A 15,695-nucleotide genomic window follows, 5' to 3' on the forward strand; every position below is an offset into this window, starting at 1 on the left:
CTATTGCACACAGTTTCCCTTAAGACAACCCTTGTATAGATATTGTCAAATTATCGAACTACAACTTACCGTACTAGAATATTTCTATCAGTAATACTATGAAGAAGTTGAGAAACAAAGAAAAACATCCATCTTATTTGCGTCTAAATTTCCACTTACGGCTCTTATTAATGTGAGCACTGCAGCACAGATGCAGGAAGTTTTAAAAGCTGTGCTTCAAAATGTCACATAACCCTTTCCCTTAGTGTAGGCTACTGTTTTGACACCACTGGTGTATTGATCAAAACAAGAATTGTGAAAAGTTTATTTTTATAATATATTGTGACACTTTGATCTACATTATCTTTGCATATCAAAGACTGAAAACATAAATAAATTCAAGCCTATTCTGTGTCTGGAATGTAATTATGTGCATGTATTCAGTACAAAAAATGCCTCTCATAACTGATGGGGCCCCTTTTTGTTGGTTAATCCGCTCACATATCCATGTAAGCTTCAGGATTTTTTACGCTTTACTGCAGAGTGCCGGTTCCCTCTCTGAGTCTGCAGTTTTTCCAGTGTCTGATTTTTCATGAGGTTGAACTGATCCCTTGTCAACAAGATCAGGTAGAAAAGGTGGAACAAAAACCAAAAAAAAATAAATAAATACTTCTACCAGCCAAAACTCAGTAAGTGGCATAAGCAAGATCGATATCATGTAGAATTTAAACTGAACTACATGTATCGATCTAGAAAGCCTCATGCAGAAAGTGTTCGCAAAAGGGAGGGACATTCAGTAGAATTCTCCGAGCTGATTAGTTACCTGCTACCATTTTTAGCCAATCACAGAAGCCATGCAGCTTGATTTGTTTCCCAACTAGCAGAGCTATCTGATAAATCAGAATCTTACCGAATCCAGTCGGGGGGGAACGAGCAAACATCTTTCCCATCCCCAAAGGCAAAAATTGCGTCGATTTAGTTTTTTTTTCAAAAAGAAATTGTAGGTATTCCAGCTAAAACCCAAAGAGCCATTTCTGACTTGCTTCAGCCTTCCGCCTCTGGTTGACAAATTGACGTCACACACATCAATGCATTTAATTGGTCTGAAACCTTTCTGTATCTAGGCTATGCATCTGCTAATTTCTAGTAGCATAGACATACATATAAGTGTAGACCCCACAAATCGATGCAGTGCAGAAATTACAGGCGCCATCTTGGGGAGGTCAACCTGCTACCCTAACTTACTGTAGTAAAAAAATTATAAAATGTATGAGTGGCTGTGCTTTGCAACATACACACATCCTATCAGAATATTCTATTCTCTGAACTTCACTATGAATACTTAAATTCACTGAACCATTTGGGGGTTTTTTTCAGCAAAACACAAAAAACAAAAAAGAACTTCAAAATTACTTCAATATTCAGTGAATTAAAGTTGATTAAAATTGATCCTCTGCCTGCTGAACACATTACACCGAGTGGAGCTGTCGACTGCCCCAAGATGGCGCCACCAAATAACGTCAGCGCCTATAGGCGAAAGCAGTCGATGAGGGGTCTCTTATATGTATGTCTATGTCTGGTAAGATGTATTTTAGGAATATTGTGAGTCACAGATCTTGTGATAATTCATCTTAATTGCAAGGTAACAGAACTAGTCCCTCACAGTGGTATTCATACTGCTATAATCTTCACAAATACCAAATTGCAAGTTAGAAAAAAGAAGTATGGGTTTGAAATATTTTTAGGAAGATAGCCCATGTGAGTCAATACTTTGCAGGACCAAATTTGTCTTGATTGATCCTGCTTTAGGAAGCTTTAGGCCCCCTGTGCACATAACAACCATCCATTAAAAACCTGATTGTTTTGGTGGCCATTTGTGCACTGGAAACACTAATAATAGGGTAATTTCCCAATCATGGCAGTTCTTTAAAGCACTTAGGAAATGAATACCCAATCAGACTGATTAAAAAGGCAACACCACTAAAACTTTCAGAACGGAAAGTAATCAGACATGTTTATGGACAGACATAGAAGCTCAGCTTCAGATGACTTTGAGATATAAAAGCACCAGTGTAGTTATGCTGTTATAAATGCAGTAATATGTGCTGATTGCAGTCATACTAAGGATTGGCCAAGGCCTTCCCTTACAGGTAGATTCAGTCTTTTTCTTTGTTATCAACAACAGAAACCAGAATACTTTTAAACCATTCCACTCTGGATCTCATTTTGCTGCTTAGGTGTAAAATAACAATAGGCCCACACTATAATGCTGCCAAAACTATGTCTCAAAGCAAAGAAGGACTCCCAGGTTAATCTGATGTTCTCATTTAACGATGTTTGTTGTGTTCCTTTATGGCCTGAGGCAAACTCCTAATTGGACCTTTTATGACTTTTGCTTAACAAAGCCTTTCCTGGGGCTGTTGGTTCCACTTTGAATTTATTAAGCGTTCTAACATTTGTAAAATAACTAATAAATAAAAAGGCAATCCTTTTCTTTTCACTACATGTAAATGCATCAAGTTGTTTTGGTTATTTGCATAGAACTTAAATAGAAAATAACAGTGAATGTGCTTTTTAAAAAGTAGAAAAACAATAAATAACACTTTTGCATTGCATCACTTAAAGGTCGAGTTGGGTCCCAAATCATCCTAAAATCATTGTCAAATCTTTTTTTTTCTATCTACACAGGTGAGGCTTGAAATGTATCTGATTCCTAACCAAGCATAGCCACCATCTAGGCCACAGGGGCTCACACGTATTTCCCACATGCCTTTCCTCTCACTCACACACCCTCCTCCCCTGCTGCTGTCAGACCAACTCAAAGTCCTCTTTCATCCCTTCACCTGCAGGCACCCTCTTTGTCTGCTTGATCTTCTCCTAAGAGCCAGTTTACAGGACCCTACCTGTGGTGAGGACCCTCTGTTTTTTTAAAAAGCCAGGTTTATGCTGAATCAGGCGGATGGTGCAGTGATTAAGGGTTAAGTCTAACCCTAACATGCCACAAAGGCTCTTTCATCTTCTTCCACACTGTGCAATTTAGGAGTCAACAGACACGTGAGGGAAGGATCATAAAAAAACCAACCACAGGTCTGTTGGTGAAGTTTACGCACGGTTTGTTATTGGACCACCGTGCAGATCACGACTGAATAAAACATTGTTGCACAACAACTATGTCAAAAAAGTGAGTCTCAGCATGTCAGCTCCACCAGATCGGCTCTCTCACCAGATAGCTATGCGCTCCTTCGGGTACTCCAGCCTCTCGATGCAGCCCAGGTGGTGCGGCAGGCTGTGCGCTGCGTTCCGCGCCAGGATGGCGATCATAACCTTCGGCGGCAGAACAGGGGACTCCGGCTTCACCCGCTCCTGCACCAGCGTCACCAGTTCGGACAGGACGCCGGCCACCAGAGCAGCCAGTAGGACCCACAGCTCAGCGACTGCCCGCATGTTTCCTCCCGGATGAGTGTTCCCAACTGAAGCCGTAGTCCTTCGGGTTGGGAAAGGTGGGAGAAGGTGGGCGTGGAGGTCTGCGCCTCTGCTACCCCGCCTACCGTCACTGGAGGTTGTTGCATGAATGCAACCTGGAGAGATCTCCCAGATATATCTCACTATAGGCATAAACTTGGACCTCATTAAGACACTATGAAGACCCCTATCACCTTCAAATGATGTCCATGCATTAGGCGTTTCCCAAAATACACAAATAGAATATGAGTTATAGGTTTGGGGGGAAAATCTGTATTCTTGAAACACTAAACATGCTTTTTGCATTTTTTCCATATGGCTTTTTAAGAATGCCTCATTTCATGCATCATCATCACTGCCCTAATCTAAAGCTCCTTCCAGAGATTCAAAGTAGAGACTCAAGCGGGGAGAAGATAATCACTTCTATTCAGAAGAAAACTAATTATTTCAAACCTGTTTAAATCTCTATTTAGGTCCTAGATATAGATTAAGGGTTATTTTTGCTTAGAAAACCAAACCATCACAAGTTGCACATAGTCTTAAAGAATCTTTAGCATTTTTAGGCATTGCTTCATATTACTGTGACTGAATTTGCTCTCTTAAATGTCCCATTAATAGGCCAAGGTGGATAGTAACTAGTTCCATTTATTCAAACACAATTACTTGAGTAACTTTAAAACCCCAGTAGGCCTCAGCAGATGGCTGCTCACACTGAGCCTGGTTCTGCTAGAGGTTTCTTGTTAAAAGGGAGTTTTTCCTCTCCACTGTCGCTACAAGTGTACTTAGTGTGAGGGATTGCAGTCAATGAGTCAATGCAATGAACTGGTTTTCCTTAGATAGAAAACTTTGAATCAATTTGACTGGATGATCTGGTTGAACTGACGTGTTGTGAATTGGCGCTATATAAATAAACTGAATTGAATTTGAATTGAAATTAAAAAATATGACAAGATTATGAAGTAATATTCTTGTGAAATCTTTTTTTTTTTCTCTTGAGTACAATTTCCCGTTACTCTGACTTCAGCTGCTTGAAGATCAGGTTAAAAACATTTAAGAATAGATATTATAGCAAGCTTTCTTTATCCTTATCTAACATATCCATGACATAATCATGTATATGTAGAAAAAAAGTATTTGGAAAAGTGCTACTTCAGCTCAGATTTTTTACTTTTATCATGTTAGGTATAAATATATATCTTTATACCAAATCTTGCATGTAAATGTCTGTCTGATTACATTATTTATTACAATTAAAATAAATGTTATGAGCCAATAATTATTCAGTACTTTTACAAAGCACTCTTTTACTCTCACTCAAGTCATTTCTAGTTTAACTTGAGTGAAAACCGGTTAGAGTAGTACTGTTGATACTTCAGTAAAATATCTGGGTACTCTACCCACCTGTTAGTGGGATATAGAGGCTTTGCTGTCTGTATGGCACAGACAGGACTCATGGTAGTAATTGCTTTTCTTCTCCAAAGAGTACAAATAAAGCCAATAATCTCGATAATAAAAAGCTTATAGAAAATTATTCGGCCCAAGTCCTCAGCAGTCCCCCTTCTGGAAATTGCAGAATCTAAGTCTCTGCCTTTGTTGTAGTTTTAGACGTGTAGTTCCTTTGCTGCGCTGCCCTGAGCAAGCTCTGCATTGGTGGCTACCATATCAAAGGTTTATGCTCTGTAGAAGATTGTCCTTCATATTATTGGACGTCCTTGAGTGCTTTAAAACATTTTCCCCAGCAGTTAAACCTCCCTACTTGAGGTTCTTGATGACGTATAAATAGTTGTTTTGGATGCAGTGTTACTTGGGGCAACATCTTCCTCTTTGAAGATGACAGTGGTTGTTACAGGTGGAAGAACACTGTTTTTAAGCACTGCCTCTTTTTTTTCAAACAAGCCTGAGCTTTTCCATCAGCTGTTCTTGTTAGCACTTTCCTCTCAGGTCACCCTTAGGTCAGAACTGATGCTTTGTGGTGGAACACTGCAAATCAAAGGGTGGAATACTTTGAGGCCTGTTCTGTTACTCCTCTTATTATTTTTCTGATTTTCGTATTTAAAAAATTTAACGGCACATATAAACAAAACGTTTAAACCTTTTTTGTTATGTAACTTTTACACATTTTTTTTTTCCTGTTGTTATTTAGTCTGTGGACCATTTTGATTTGTCTATTTCTCATTATTTCTGCTTTCCCTCATCCTGAGTATTTCTTTCCACCTCCACACCCTCACTAAAGCGGCCTTTTGCTTGCTTGGGAAGTGGAGAGCATGAAGTCATCACAGAGGCAAGCTTTTGCACTTTTTGATTCCACCTCTTCCCTCATTCCCTTTTCATTTCTCACAGCAGAAAGCTGTGCAGAAAAACTTAAACCTTCGCTGGTTTCTGTATATCTGCTTCAGATAATCCAAACTCTCATGTAGGCTTTCAGAGTCCTACCAATCTTTTGGTTTGTTGGCTTTCTGCTTGTTATATTTTTTTCCAGACTGACTCATGCAACCCACAAACTATAGGGGAGGAAACTTGTCTTATTGGCTGACTGCACAAGTGTGGGTATAAAACTGTTTCTGTGGTGCTTCTTAATAAATTAGAATATAATGTCATGACTCCTGTCTTTCTACTCCTGCCTCCTGTCATGCTCACATCAAGTTATTAAAAGCTCTTGCAGGTAGATGTCCATTATTTCTTCCTTGCTCTTGCCTGACCTCCAAGTTATGACATCGGATTATCCTGTTATCTCTAGACACTGACCTTGCTTTTCCCCCCCCGATCTCCGAGCCTTTACCTCGATCTGGACCTATTTGGTTGTACAAACTCTGCATTGGTTTAGTAAAAAATAGACTGAATTGCCCAGTTTGAATTAAGTTAATGGACTGATTGGTTTAATGGTTGATACCTCATCAAAAAAACTGTTTTTTCAAATTGGTCTTATGTTTTTTTTTTTTTTTATTGGTTTGCATTAGTCCTAAGTGATAATAAACATACCAACATCTGAACCATGCCAATCCGATTATAATAAATCTTTAATAAGGTTTCACTTTCTGCGCAATGTTACTGAAATATTAGTGTTTTTAAACGTAGTTTAATTTCAATTCAGCTAAATTGCACAAAATGCATTTATTCAAATTATTTTTCTTATTGACATACATATAATTAAAAAGGTCTAAAGACAAAATTTGTATATCAGGTTATTTATGGTTTGCATAAATAACCTGATGAACAACTTAAAAAACTGAAGAAGATTCTTATGAAACGTTCTGATACAAGGAACGGACAGAAAACTGAGATACAAAGCAGATGCATTTCTGAGAATTCAAAATTTACAGGAAAAATACCTTCCAACGAAAGCAAATTTCCCTTAACTGAGACTTTTGCTTGTTTCTATGCTGGCTCATTTTACATCTGAATTAATCGACTAAGAAAACTCTTTTAAATTAGATTAATAAATGTATAGCTAATGAGCATCTATGCATTTTTACCAAGTAAGTCTTAAAGCTTTTTTAGATTCACAAGAAAAAAATAAAACAGAATAGAGTTAAGATTATTTTTCTTTGTAACAAAATGTAGATACAAATATAGCCAAAAATTCAAAAAATAATCCACAAACAGATGGATTAGATTTCTCTAGTTGGAGAATGTAAAATACAGTCCCGGGATTTAAAAGAGATTGATTTACAAGAAGGTCCATCAGCTCGTCTGCTGCTGTTGAATATCTAAAATGTTACCTTTTTGTGTATAAGCTCCATTGACAGTTAAAGTTATGTTAAGTTGGTTAAAAAGTGTGCCAGCTCTCTAATATCTAATACCCCCCACACACACACAAACACACACACACACACACACACACACACACACACACACACACACATACACACTTTTGAAACAAAAGAGCTTGTTTTAACATTATTACAATATTATAACTGACCTAAGATTTTTCAAAGCTGAAAAAAAAATTTAACTTCTAGTTTTAGCAAAACTGTTTATTTGACTAAGAAAGGAGAGGTTAGATCTATATAAAGACTAATTGTGTGTTTAATAGAGAGGAAAAGATATGTTAGAAGACTAGAACCATATGAAATGAGAAAATTATAGAATTTAACCTGGAAACGATAACTGAAATAATGAATGGAGTCAAAATAAACTATGAGAAAAAAAGAAATATCTCCAACATTTCAGTGAAAATGAGTTCAGTTTTCCTCCTGAACGTGGAGTCCTCTGGGCTCTAACTTGGATCCTTTGCTCCAAAACTTGGCATCTGTGCTCCACATATTATTATAATGTTATACTGTGGACTCTTATATGATTACAGCAGCCCTCCATCAACCTCTTTTAATTATAGGAGACTAACAACAGGCTCAGACAGCCAGCTTACTATAGCTGCTGTCTTGGCTTCATTGTGTTTATTTAAGTTGGGCTCTCTGCCACCCAGTAATGTTTCCCCTCCCTAAGGTAATGACAGCATTTTGCCATGTTATTGGATGCACTTAGTCTGGCAGCCAGACTCTAATCTCTCAGCTCCCTCTAGTGCCAACCCAAAGATATTATCTGTTTAATGCACAGAAATATAGTCCAAAGCATACAGAATCTACACCAACAGTTTGGATCCTAAACATTCTGAGCTCTAAATCCTTAAAATATACTGCTTTTTTATTTTATTTGCACACATATCTGTCTTTAACACAGGACATCTGGATGAGCAGTTCTGAATGGGAAAGTTGTCCATGCTGTCATTTGCTCCAGTGGATGTTAACAGAGGAACATTCTTGGCTGATACCCCTCTCAAACAAGGGTTAGTTTTAAAACCGAAAAGTAAAAGCATGTAAATAAAACCCCAAACTGATTTTCTTCCCTTTTTTTATTTACTGAGCCTGGGCTCTGTGTAATAAACAGCCTCACCCTTCTGGCTCTGCATCAGCCTTCTGCAGCGAGGTGGCGTTTTCATTTTTCAGATGGTTCAAACTCCCTGTCCTGTCATAGCAGAACATCTGCTTTGTAATTTTGGTTGTGTTCTTGACATGCAGCCATTTGTCTTCCTGGAAGCTGATCTCTGTCTGACAGATACAGCAGAGCTCTCTCGTTTGTTTAAGTCATGCTTGGAATAAAAGCATGACTCAAGAGGTGCCAAGTTTTTTTTATTTTTGTTTTGGGGGGTTTTTCTCGATAAACTGTGGTTTCAGTGAAGGCAGAGCTTAAATAATAAGTCCTTTCTCTGCTGTGGCTTTTAATAGCAGGGTAAATCCTTTATGATTAAAGTCAGAAGATAGAAAACTTTTTCCCTGGGAAAACATCATGCAGAAACACCCTGTTTTAATTCATATTTATGCACAATTTCTTTGCATATTTATTTTTCTTTCTCTGAATGTTTCCCCATTTTCCTAAAAGAATCTTAAAGATGTAGATATGTTGGATAAATACAGTTCCTTCAGAGATTCATACAAACATTTTTTCCACCTTTCTGTTGCAGAAACAACAATATTTTTATGCATTTCATAAGGATCTTATGTGATAAACCTTTAGAAGGTAACCCATCAATCTGAGGAAGGAAAACTGTCTGATAGTTTTTCATTTTGATCAATGTACGTATGTTATTAAGCCTGTTTCTCAGATGCACCTCAATAAAATCCATTAAAACCAATAGTTGCACTAAGAAGACATTGTATAAGTAGACAGAGTATACTAAACATCCTACTGTTTAAAAACACAATTGTAGAAGTTAGAGTGTCAACTTAAGCTTTTTACTCAAGCAAAAGTGCAAAAGTACCATTTTTAAAACTAAAGTATAAAATGAATGCAGGAGAAAATGTTAAGGACAGATGCTTTACTGCACTAGCCTAATAAAGGAACATTTTTCTACAATTCTGGATGATAATTTTCTTAGACTTAATTTTCTTGTTTTTCATAACTAATTGAAAAAGTGTCAAATTTATCTTTACATCATCTTAAAAAAATTTGTGTATGTTGCAAACAATTATTTGGAGCAGTACCAAGTCCAACCACAAAAAAATTGTCCAGACGAAACAAGTAATTTTTATTGTTTTTTTTTAATACATATATATATATATATACCAACAGGCTATAATGAGAAGGAGTTCAAATAAAGCAAAACTGATGTTTCTATTTTTTAAATGTAAGGAGTAGAAAGTAGAGATAATTGCAAAAACAAATGTAAGGAGTAGAGGTAAAAAGTTTTGGGGGTTTTTTCAGGGTTTACAGAGTTATTTATTGCACAGGGTGTTTACATGGGCATTTATATATTATATATACTATTTATATAGCTATTGCACTGGGTGTCAAATATAGAGAAAAAGGTTATTGCACATTGTACATTGCAGAAGTTATTGCCGTTGTAGTGTCGTATTGTAGAGTCTGGTTGCAACAGGGATGAATGACCTGCTGTAGGGTTCCTTTTTACAAACAGGGTGTGAAAGTATTTCACTAAAGGAAGATGCTAAGCTCCTCTACAGACTGGTGCAGAGGGTGGAAGGTGTTGTCCATCATGGATGTAAGCTTGGACATCACCCTCCTCTCAGCCACTTCCTCAACTGAGTCCAGATTGCAGCCTAGAACAGAAACGGCCTTTCTCACCAGGTTTTTCAGTCTCTTTCTGTCCCGCTCTGCGCTTCAAGGGGCCCCAGCAGACAACAGCATAGAGGAGGGCTGGATTGGTTAAAACCAATGCACACTTCAATATAAGCAATGATATTTGATCATGAAAATACTTTGCCTTATACATGATGTGAGAAAATGCAGCGACAGCCCCGTCTTGCAGCTGGTGAAAATCATTGCAACAGACTGTGACTCAAAAGATCTGCTCACAGAAGGCAGAGAAGTTTGGTGCAGTCAGTGGAGGTCTGGTGTCTTTCACATCCATTTCCATTGTGTTTGAAAGAAAATCAAGAATGTATCAAGTTTTTTCTCAAAAAACATTATTCTTTAACAGTACAGCCATCTGAATAAAGAAAAAACAATGAAAGTACTGTTTGTTTGAACTGCCATGTTTTGCCTTTACATTTTATATTGCAGGAGGGCACTGTGTGGAGAGCTATATGAGGGTTTTAGGGAAATGCAGTGGCTGTGAATGGGCAGAAACCCAAATAAAAAAAAACCTCATTCAGAAATTAGTTTTAAAAGTTGTTTTAAGTTGGCCATGCATGTCATATGTTCCATGTTCTCATCAGAGAAAGCTTCTAACTATGTAGTTTATTGGACAGTTTCTCACCTCTAAACATGTTTATGAATTTTTGCTGCACAAAAGACTATATTGTTTCATGTGCATTTGTTATGTCAAACATTTTCCTTTGTTGTGACACCAAACACATTGTCAAGTGAAAATGAAAACAGGCCTTTTTGATTAACAGTTTTGGTATGCTCTGTTGTTTAAAAAGAATAAACTTTCCACATTAGAATGTTGTTGTTGTTGAAAGTCATTTTATTCACTTTTTTCTTTATCTTCTAAAAACTGGTCCATCATTTCTCTCAATTAGCTATAAGTCTGTGCTTTACTTACAACCTGTTGATTGTGTCAACTTCCTTTTTATACCAGTAGGTGGCAACTTTGATAGCGCCAAATTTACTCAGAATAACACTTGAAACTATCTATAAAAACATTTATAAAAGAAATAAGCATCTGTTCTGTTTTTTTACAGGCCAGTTTGAAAATGTGAAAAAACAATATCTAAAGCAAATTTACAAACACTAAGAATGATTATTTTGTTCAACCATGGATTAAAATGAATTCTCGAAATTTTGTGATTTTAATGTTTATTTAGGTCAATGAATGTTTAGGTCTATAAAAGATGTCGTCTTGTTAATCTGTAATTTATCTTAAAATGAATCAATTTCTTTAATATACAGATAGCTTTTGGTACTTATTTAACCCTTTCATGCATAGTGATCACTACAGTGTACAGCTGTTTTTTTGTCTATATATGCCTTCATTTTTGGGCAGTTATGCATATAGACCAATCTAGTGGAAGCTATTGCATCATCCCATACAGAAAAATCCCATTTGTTGATCATTGCAATGAAAAAAAAAAATCAGTGAAACCAAGATGGCTGACACACAGGGAAAATGACTAAACATCTCGGCTATTTCGGTTTCTACAGGGGAGCAGAGGAACCACCATTCCAACAGAATACCATTTTACAAATGAAAACTATTTACAACTATATCTATGCAACTGCTTTGTTGGTATTTTCTTTTACAGTATATAATGCATAAAATACAATTTAGTGGACAGATAAATATATCTTTGTAGAAAAAAGATAGAAAACATATTTTTCCAAACCTTGAATGATAAGAGGACTACAGCTGCTTTTAGAAGAAATAGGAATATAAGAGAAAGTTTGGTTAAAATGTGGATTGAAAAGGTCCGGGAAATCTATTATATGGAATAAATAACTTATTGCCCAAGGCTTCAAAAAGACATATTTAATAATAGGTGGATACCGGCCATTACCATACTAATGCAGTAAAAATCTTTCCCCAATGCCCCAATTTAAATCAACAGTTTACCTTTTGGATAAATGTGTAATTTTTATGTCTGATGTAACTTGGCCCTTAGGCAATCTAGAAGAGCTCTTTTATTTGAAAAGAACTATACTTTTCTAGTAAAAAATTGATATGAGAACACAGTATGCAAGTGGAACTTTGATCACTTTTTTGTCTAAGACTATTTTTACTAAGAGACATGAACTATATACAATAAAAAAAAACTCATTTTACACATATTGATAGATATTTTTAGCTTAAGATGCAATCCTTTTTCATTTGTTATTCAAAAAGGGAACAGGATCATTATCATGCTTTCCGTGTATGACATAAAATAAGCCTAACTAAGTGAATAGTCTGCAGAATTAGATTTTTTATTTATTTATTTTTTTTTAAGATTACTTGATTAATCGTCAGAATAATCAAGTCAATAATCAATGATTAAAATAATTAAAATACTCTTAACCGGCTTAACAATATTTAGATGTTAATCAACACTTATTGAATAGTAAGTATTTTTACTCGGTAGCATTGCTGGTGACCTGAAAAATGGATGAAAACATATTTAGTTGTCACTAATGCTAGTTTTGATTTAATACTAGGTATATCCTAGATTTTCTGACAAAAAGGTCCTATATCCACATGTGTAGAACAGGAATGGAGCTAAGGGATGCAACGGTCACCCTTAGCCAGATCTTTGGCCTCCCCTACCAGGTGATTCTTTGTTCCCATGTTTATGGATTTTACCACCTCTGGAACAAGCAATTCCCCTCTGAACCAGAAAATAGCAGCAACTATCACAAAAAGAGACTTCTGACACATTTGATATATTGTTAAATATTAAATATAAACTAACAAGGAAAATACTGTTATTGAATGTTTTCATCAATATGCCAACATTAAAGATGATCAGCATGCTCTTTTGAGAGCTAGTTTTTGTGTACTTTTGGGGAGAAGGGAAAGTTATGTGTCTCTGCAGGTCATCAAGGAGTCTAAGTAATTAAAGAATAACTTCTAAAACCATATCAATGTGTATATTTTGCAGAAGCATAGAGTATTAATTCAAACAGTAAGTATGCTTAATCATGCATAGATTTATTCAGATGCGCTTAATAAAAATCTGGTCTTTCTTTACAGATTTATTTAAAAAATACAGATGTTTCACCTGTTCATTTTCCTTTTAGTGAAGTGTTTTTATGTTATATTTATGGATTGACCCTGAACTGGTTTTGAAGACTGTTAGTTTTCAGCCACCTCTCAGTGCGCACTGTTCCCTGCCTGCCCACCCCATATGTAAATTTACTGGCTCTGCCCCTGGTTTACAAAATCACACAACTTAAGCTGTATTTTTTATTTTTTTTTGTGTGTGCTCTTTTAACTAAAAAACCTTTAAAGTTTTAGTTGTGTATAAAAATCCCAAGTTTAAAAAGAATGTGAAAAGCAAATTATTAGATCAATACAAACTAGTTACAGCAATAAACGTCTCATTACAGACAGTTTTATGTTTTTGTGGCAGGAATTTTTTTCTAAACTTTATATTGAAAATACATTTACTATATCAAATTGTTACAGGGAGCAATATTTTAATTTCCATTTTTGAATTTCTGGTGCTTAAATGACATATTTTCATAATTTATTGTACAAATTTTTAGGGAAAATTTTATTTCAATCTGAAACTAGAATCTTGATATTTCTCCCACTTCTTAAAACATGAGGCAAAAAGATATTATTTAGATAATGACATTTAAAACTACTTTATGTTTTATTAATATATTTTCCCCAATTGAATGGTGGATTTTATTATCTGTCTTCCATTGATGAGGACTTGCTTCATACTCAAGCTTATGTTCAACTCTGAGCTGACCTCGCTCAGAGTAAAGTGACCTGATTGACAGAGTCTACAATCTTGTAATCAGTCAGTGGGCCCATATATAGGGCTACAGGTAGTCACTGTGATGTTGGGTAACATGGTGTCTCCTGCACTCAATATGGACCAGAGGAAGATAATGAAAGAGTTGTCTCAGGAGATTAGAAAAAATATATATACCGGTATATAGAAAAGCATGTTAAAGGCAACGCCTATAATAATATTTCCAAGCAGCTTGATGTTGATATGATTACAGTGGCATATTATTCAGATATTTAAGATCCTTGGGACTTTAGCCAACCTTCCTGGATTTGGCCCTGGGAGGAAAATCAATAATAAAGAGATGGATAATATGAATGCTAACCAAATAGCCCGGAAAAACTTTTAAAGAGATTGCACCTCAAGTTCAAGACACAAAACTTTTTTGAGAATATCCTATGGAGAGATTAGACAAAGATGGAATTTTTTGCCAAGTCCGATCAGCTCTTTCCTCAATGAAAAAATTAAGCATATCAAGAGAAGAAACCAGTCCCTTCTGTGAAACAAGGAGGCGGCTCCATTTGCTCTGAGGCTGCTTTGCTTATTCTGGCACAGAGGGTCTAATCTCTGTAGGGTACAATGGAATTTCAAGATGATCAAGGGATTCTGCAGAGAAATGTGATGCCCAGTGTCAGAAATGTTAAGACTCAGTCGCAGGTCCTTTGTCTGGCAACGGGATAATGACCTAAAATCTCACAGCTAAGAACACCCATGAATGGTTAAGAGGAAACCGACTATTCTGTGGCCTTCTATGGGCCCTGACCTAAATCCTATTGAGCATCTTTGGAAGGGGCTAAAACATGTTGCTGGAAAAGGTAACATTCAAACGTGAGACACTTGGAGAAGTTTGTTCATGATGTCAACTTACTTGTTCATAAAGCATCAGGTGGTTTGAAACGGAAGCTATTGTCCTCATTGGGACCATGATTGGAGCAGAAATCCATCTGTGCCTCAACACAATCTCAACTGACTTCTTGCTTGATGTTTGTGCTCTGACATGCACTGTTCAATGTGGAACCTTGTATAGACAGGTGTGTGCCCATGGGCAGTTCTATACAGGGTCCAATACCCCTGTAGAATTGACCATGTTATGGGCCCTTTACTGAAGATAACAAAATCAATTTCTCATGATATATGTCGGCACAAGATCATCGTATTCATCAAGAGATAAAGACCTTCTATATCGGTGAAATAATAAAAAAGGGAAATATCTGCTTTAATGTCTTTTTCATTTTTCACACTGGGCTATGTAATGTTCTTTTAGTGGTTTTATTTGAAAAGCCTCTAAGGAGCATTTTAACAGAAAAAGGTTGTGATGAAAAAAAATCTATTTTAGCAAAACCAATTTAAACCTCCAAAGAAGTTAGTTTATACCTGCAAACCTGACAAAAATGTCAGATGCCTACGATTCTCCAGTCAGAGTTAAGGGGCCCAAACAAAACACTATTTGACACACTTTGGGCCCCTCATCAACAACTGAGCAACATTTAAACACTCCATCCTACCAAAGCATTGACCCCGTTTACCCCTTCAAGAGGATGAAGCACGCATCTTCTGTTGAACATTAGTAACAGTTTCCCAACATGTCTGCATGAACCGTAAATGTGTGAGGAATGTCAGAAAACTTTTTGAATCTACTTTGTGAACTAAACTGAAATGGCCTTACAACAGCAACTGCCTAATAATATGGCCAGGCTGTGTTTGTAAATTAAACTGCACCCTGAACTTACTGGGCTGCAGTGTTGATATTACACCAGCAGGGGGCATTGCACAACCTTGCAGCTTTAAAGCAATGTTGGCAGCATCTATTTAAAGGCACCCATCACCTAACTGTAGTTAAGAAAGCACATATAAAAGACAACA

General features: G+C 36.4%; 1 protein-coding gene across 1 annotated transcript in view; it reads right to left on the reverse strand.

Annotated features, from left to right (window-relative positions):
• The window catches only part of colgalt2 (collagen beta(1-O)galactosyltransferase 2), a 34,378-nt gene extending 30,903 nt beyond the window's left edge, over positions 1–3,475 (reverse strand). Inside the window, exon 1 of the mRNA XM_038279032.1 lies at positions 3,203–3,475. Within this exon, the coding sequence (XP_038134960.1) occupies positions 3,203–3,423 (221 nt within the window). The 5' untranslated portion in view covers positions 3,424–3,475. The remainder of the gene's footprint in view (positions 1–3,202) is intronic.
• Between the last annotated feature and the right edge of the window lie 12,220 nt (positions 3,476–15,695).

The sequence above is a fragment of the Cyprinodon tularosa genome, unplaced genomic scaffold, assembly GCF_016077235.1.
Source record: "Cyprinodon tularosa strain WSP-4 unplaced genomic scaffold, ASM1607723v1 ctg147, whole genome shotgun sequence".
Lineage (NCBI taxonomy): Eukaryota > Metazoa > Chordata > Actinopteri > Cyprinodontiformes > Cyprinodontidae > Cyprinodon > Cyprinodon tularosa.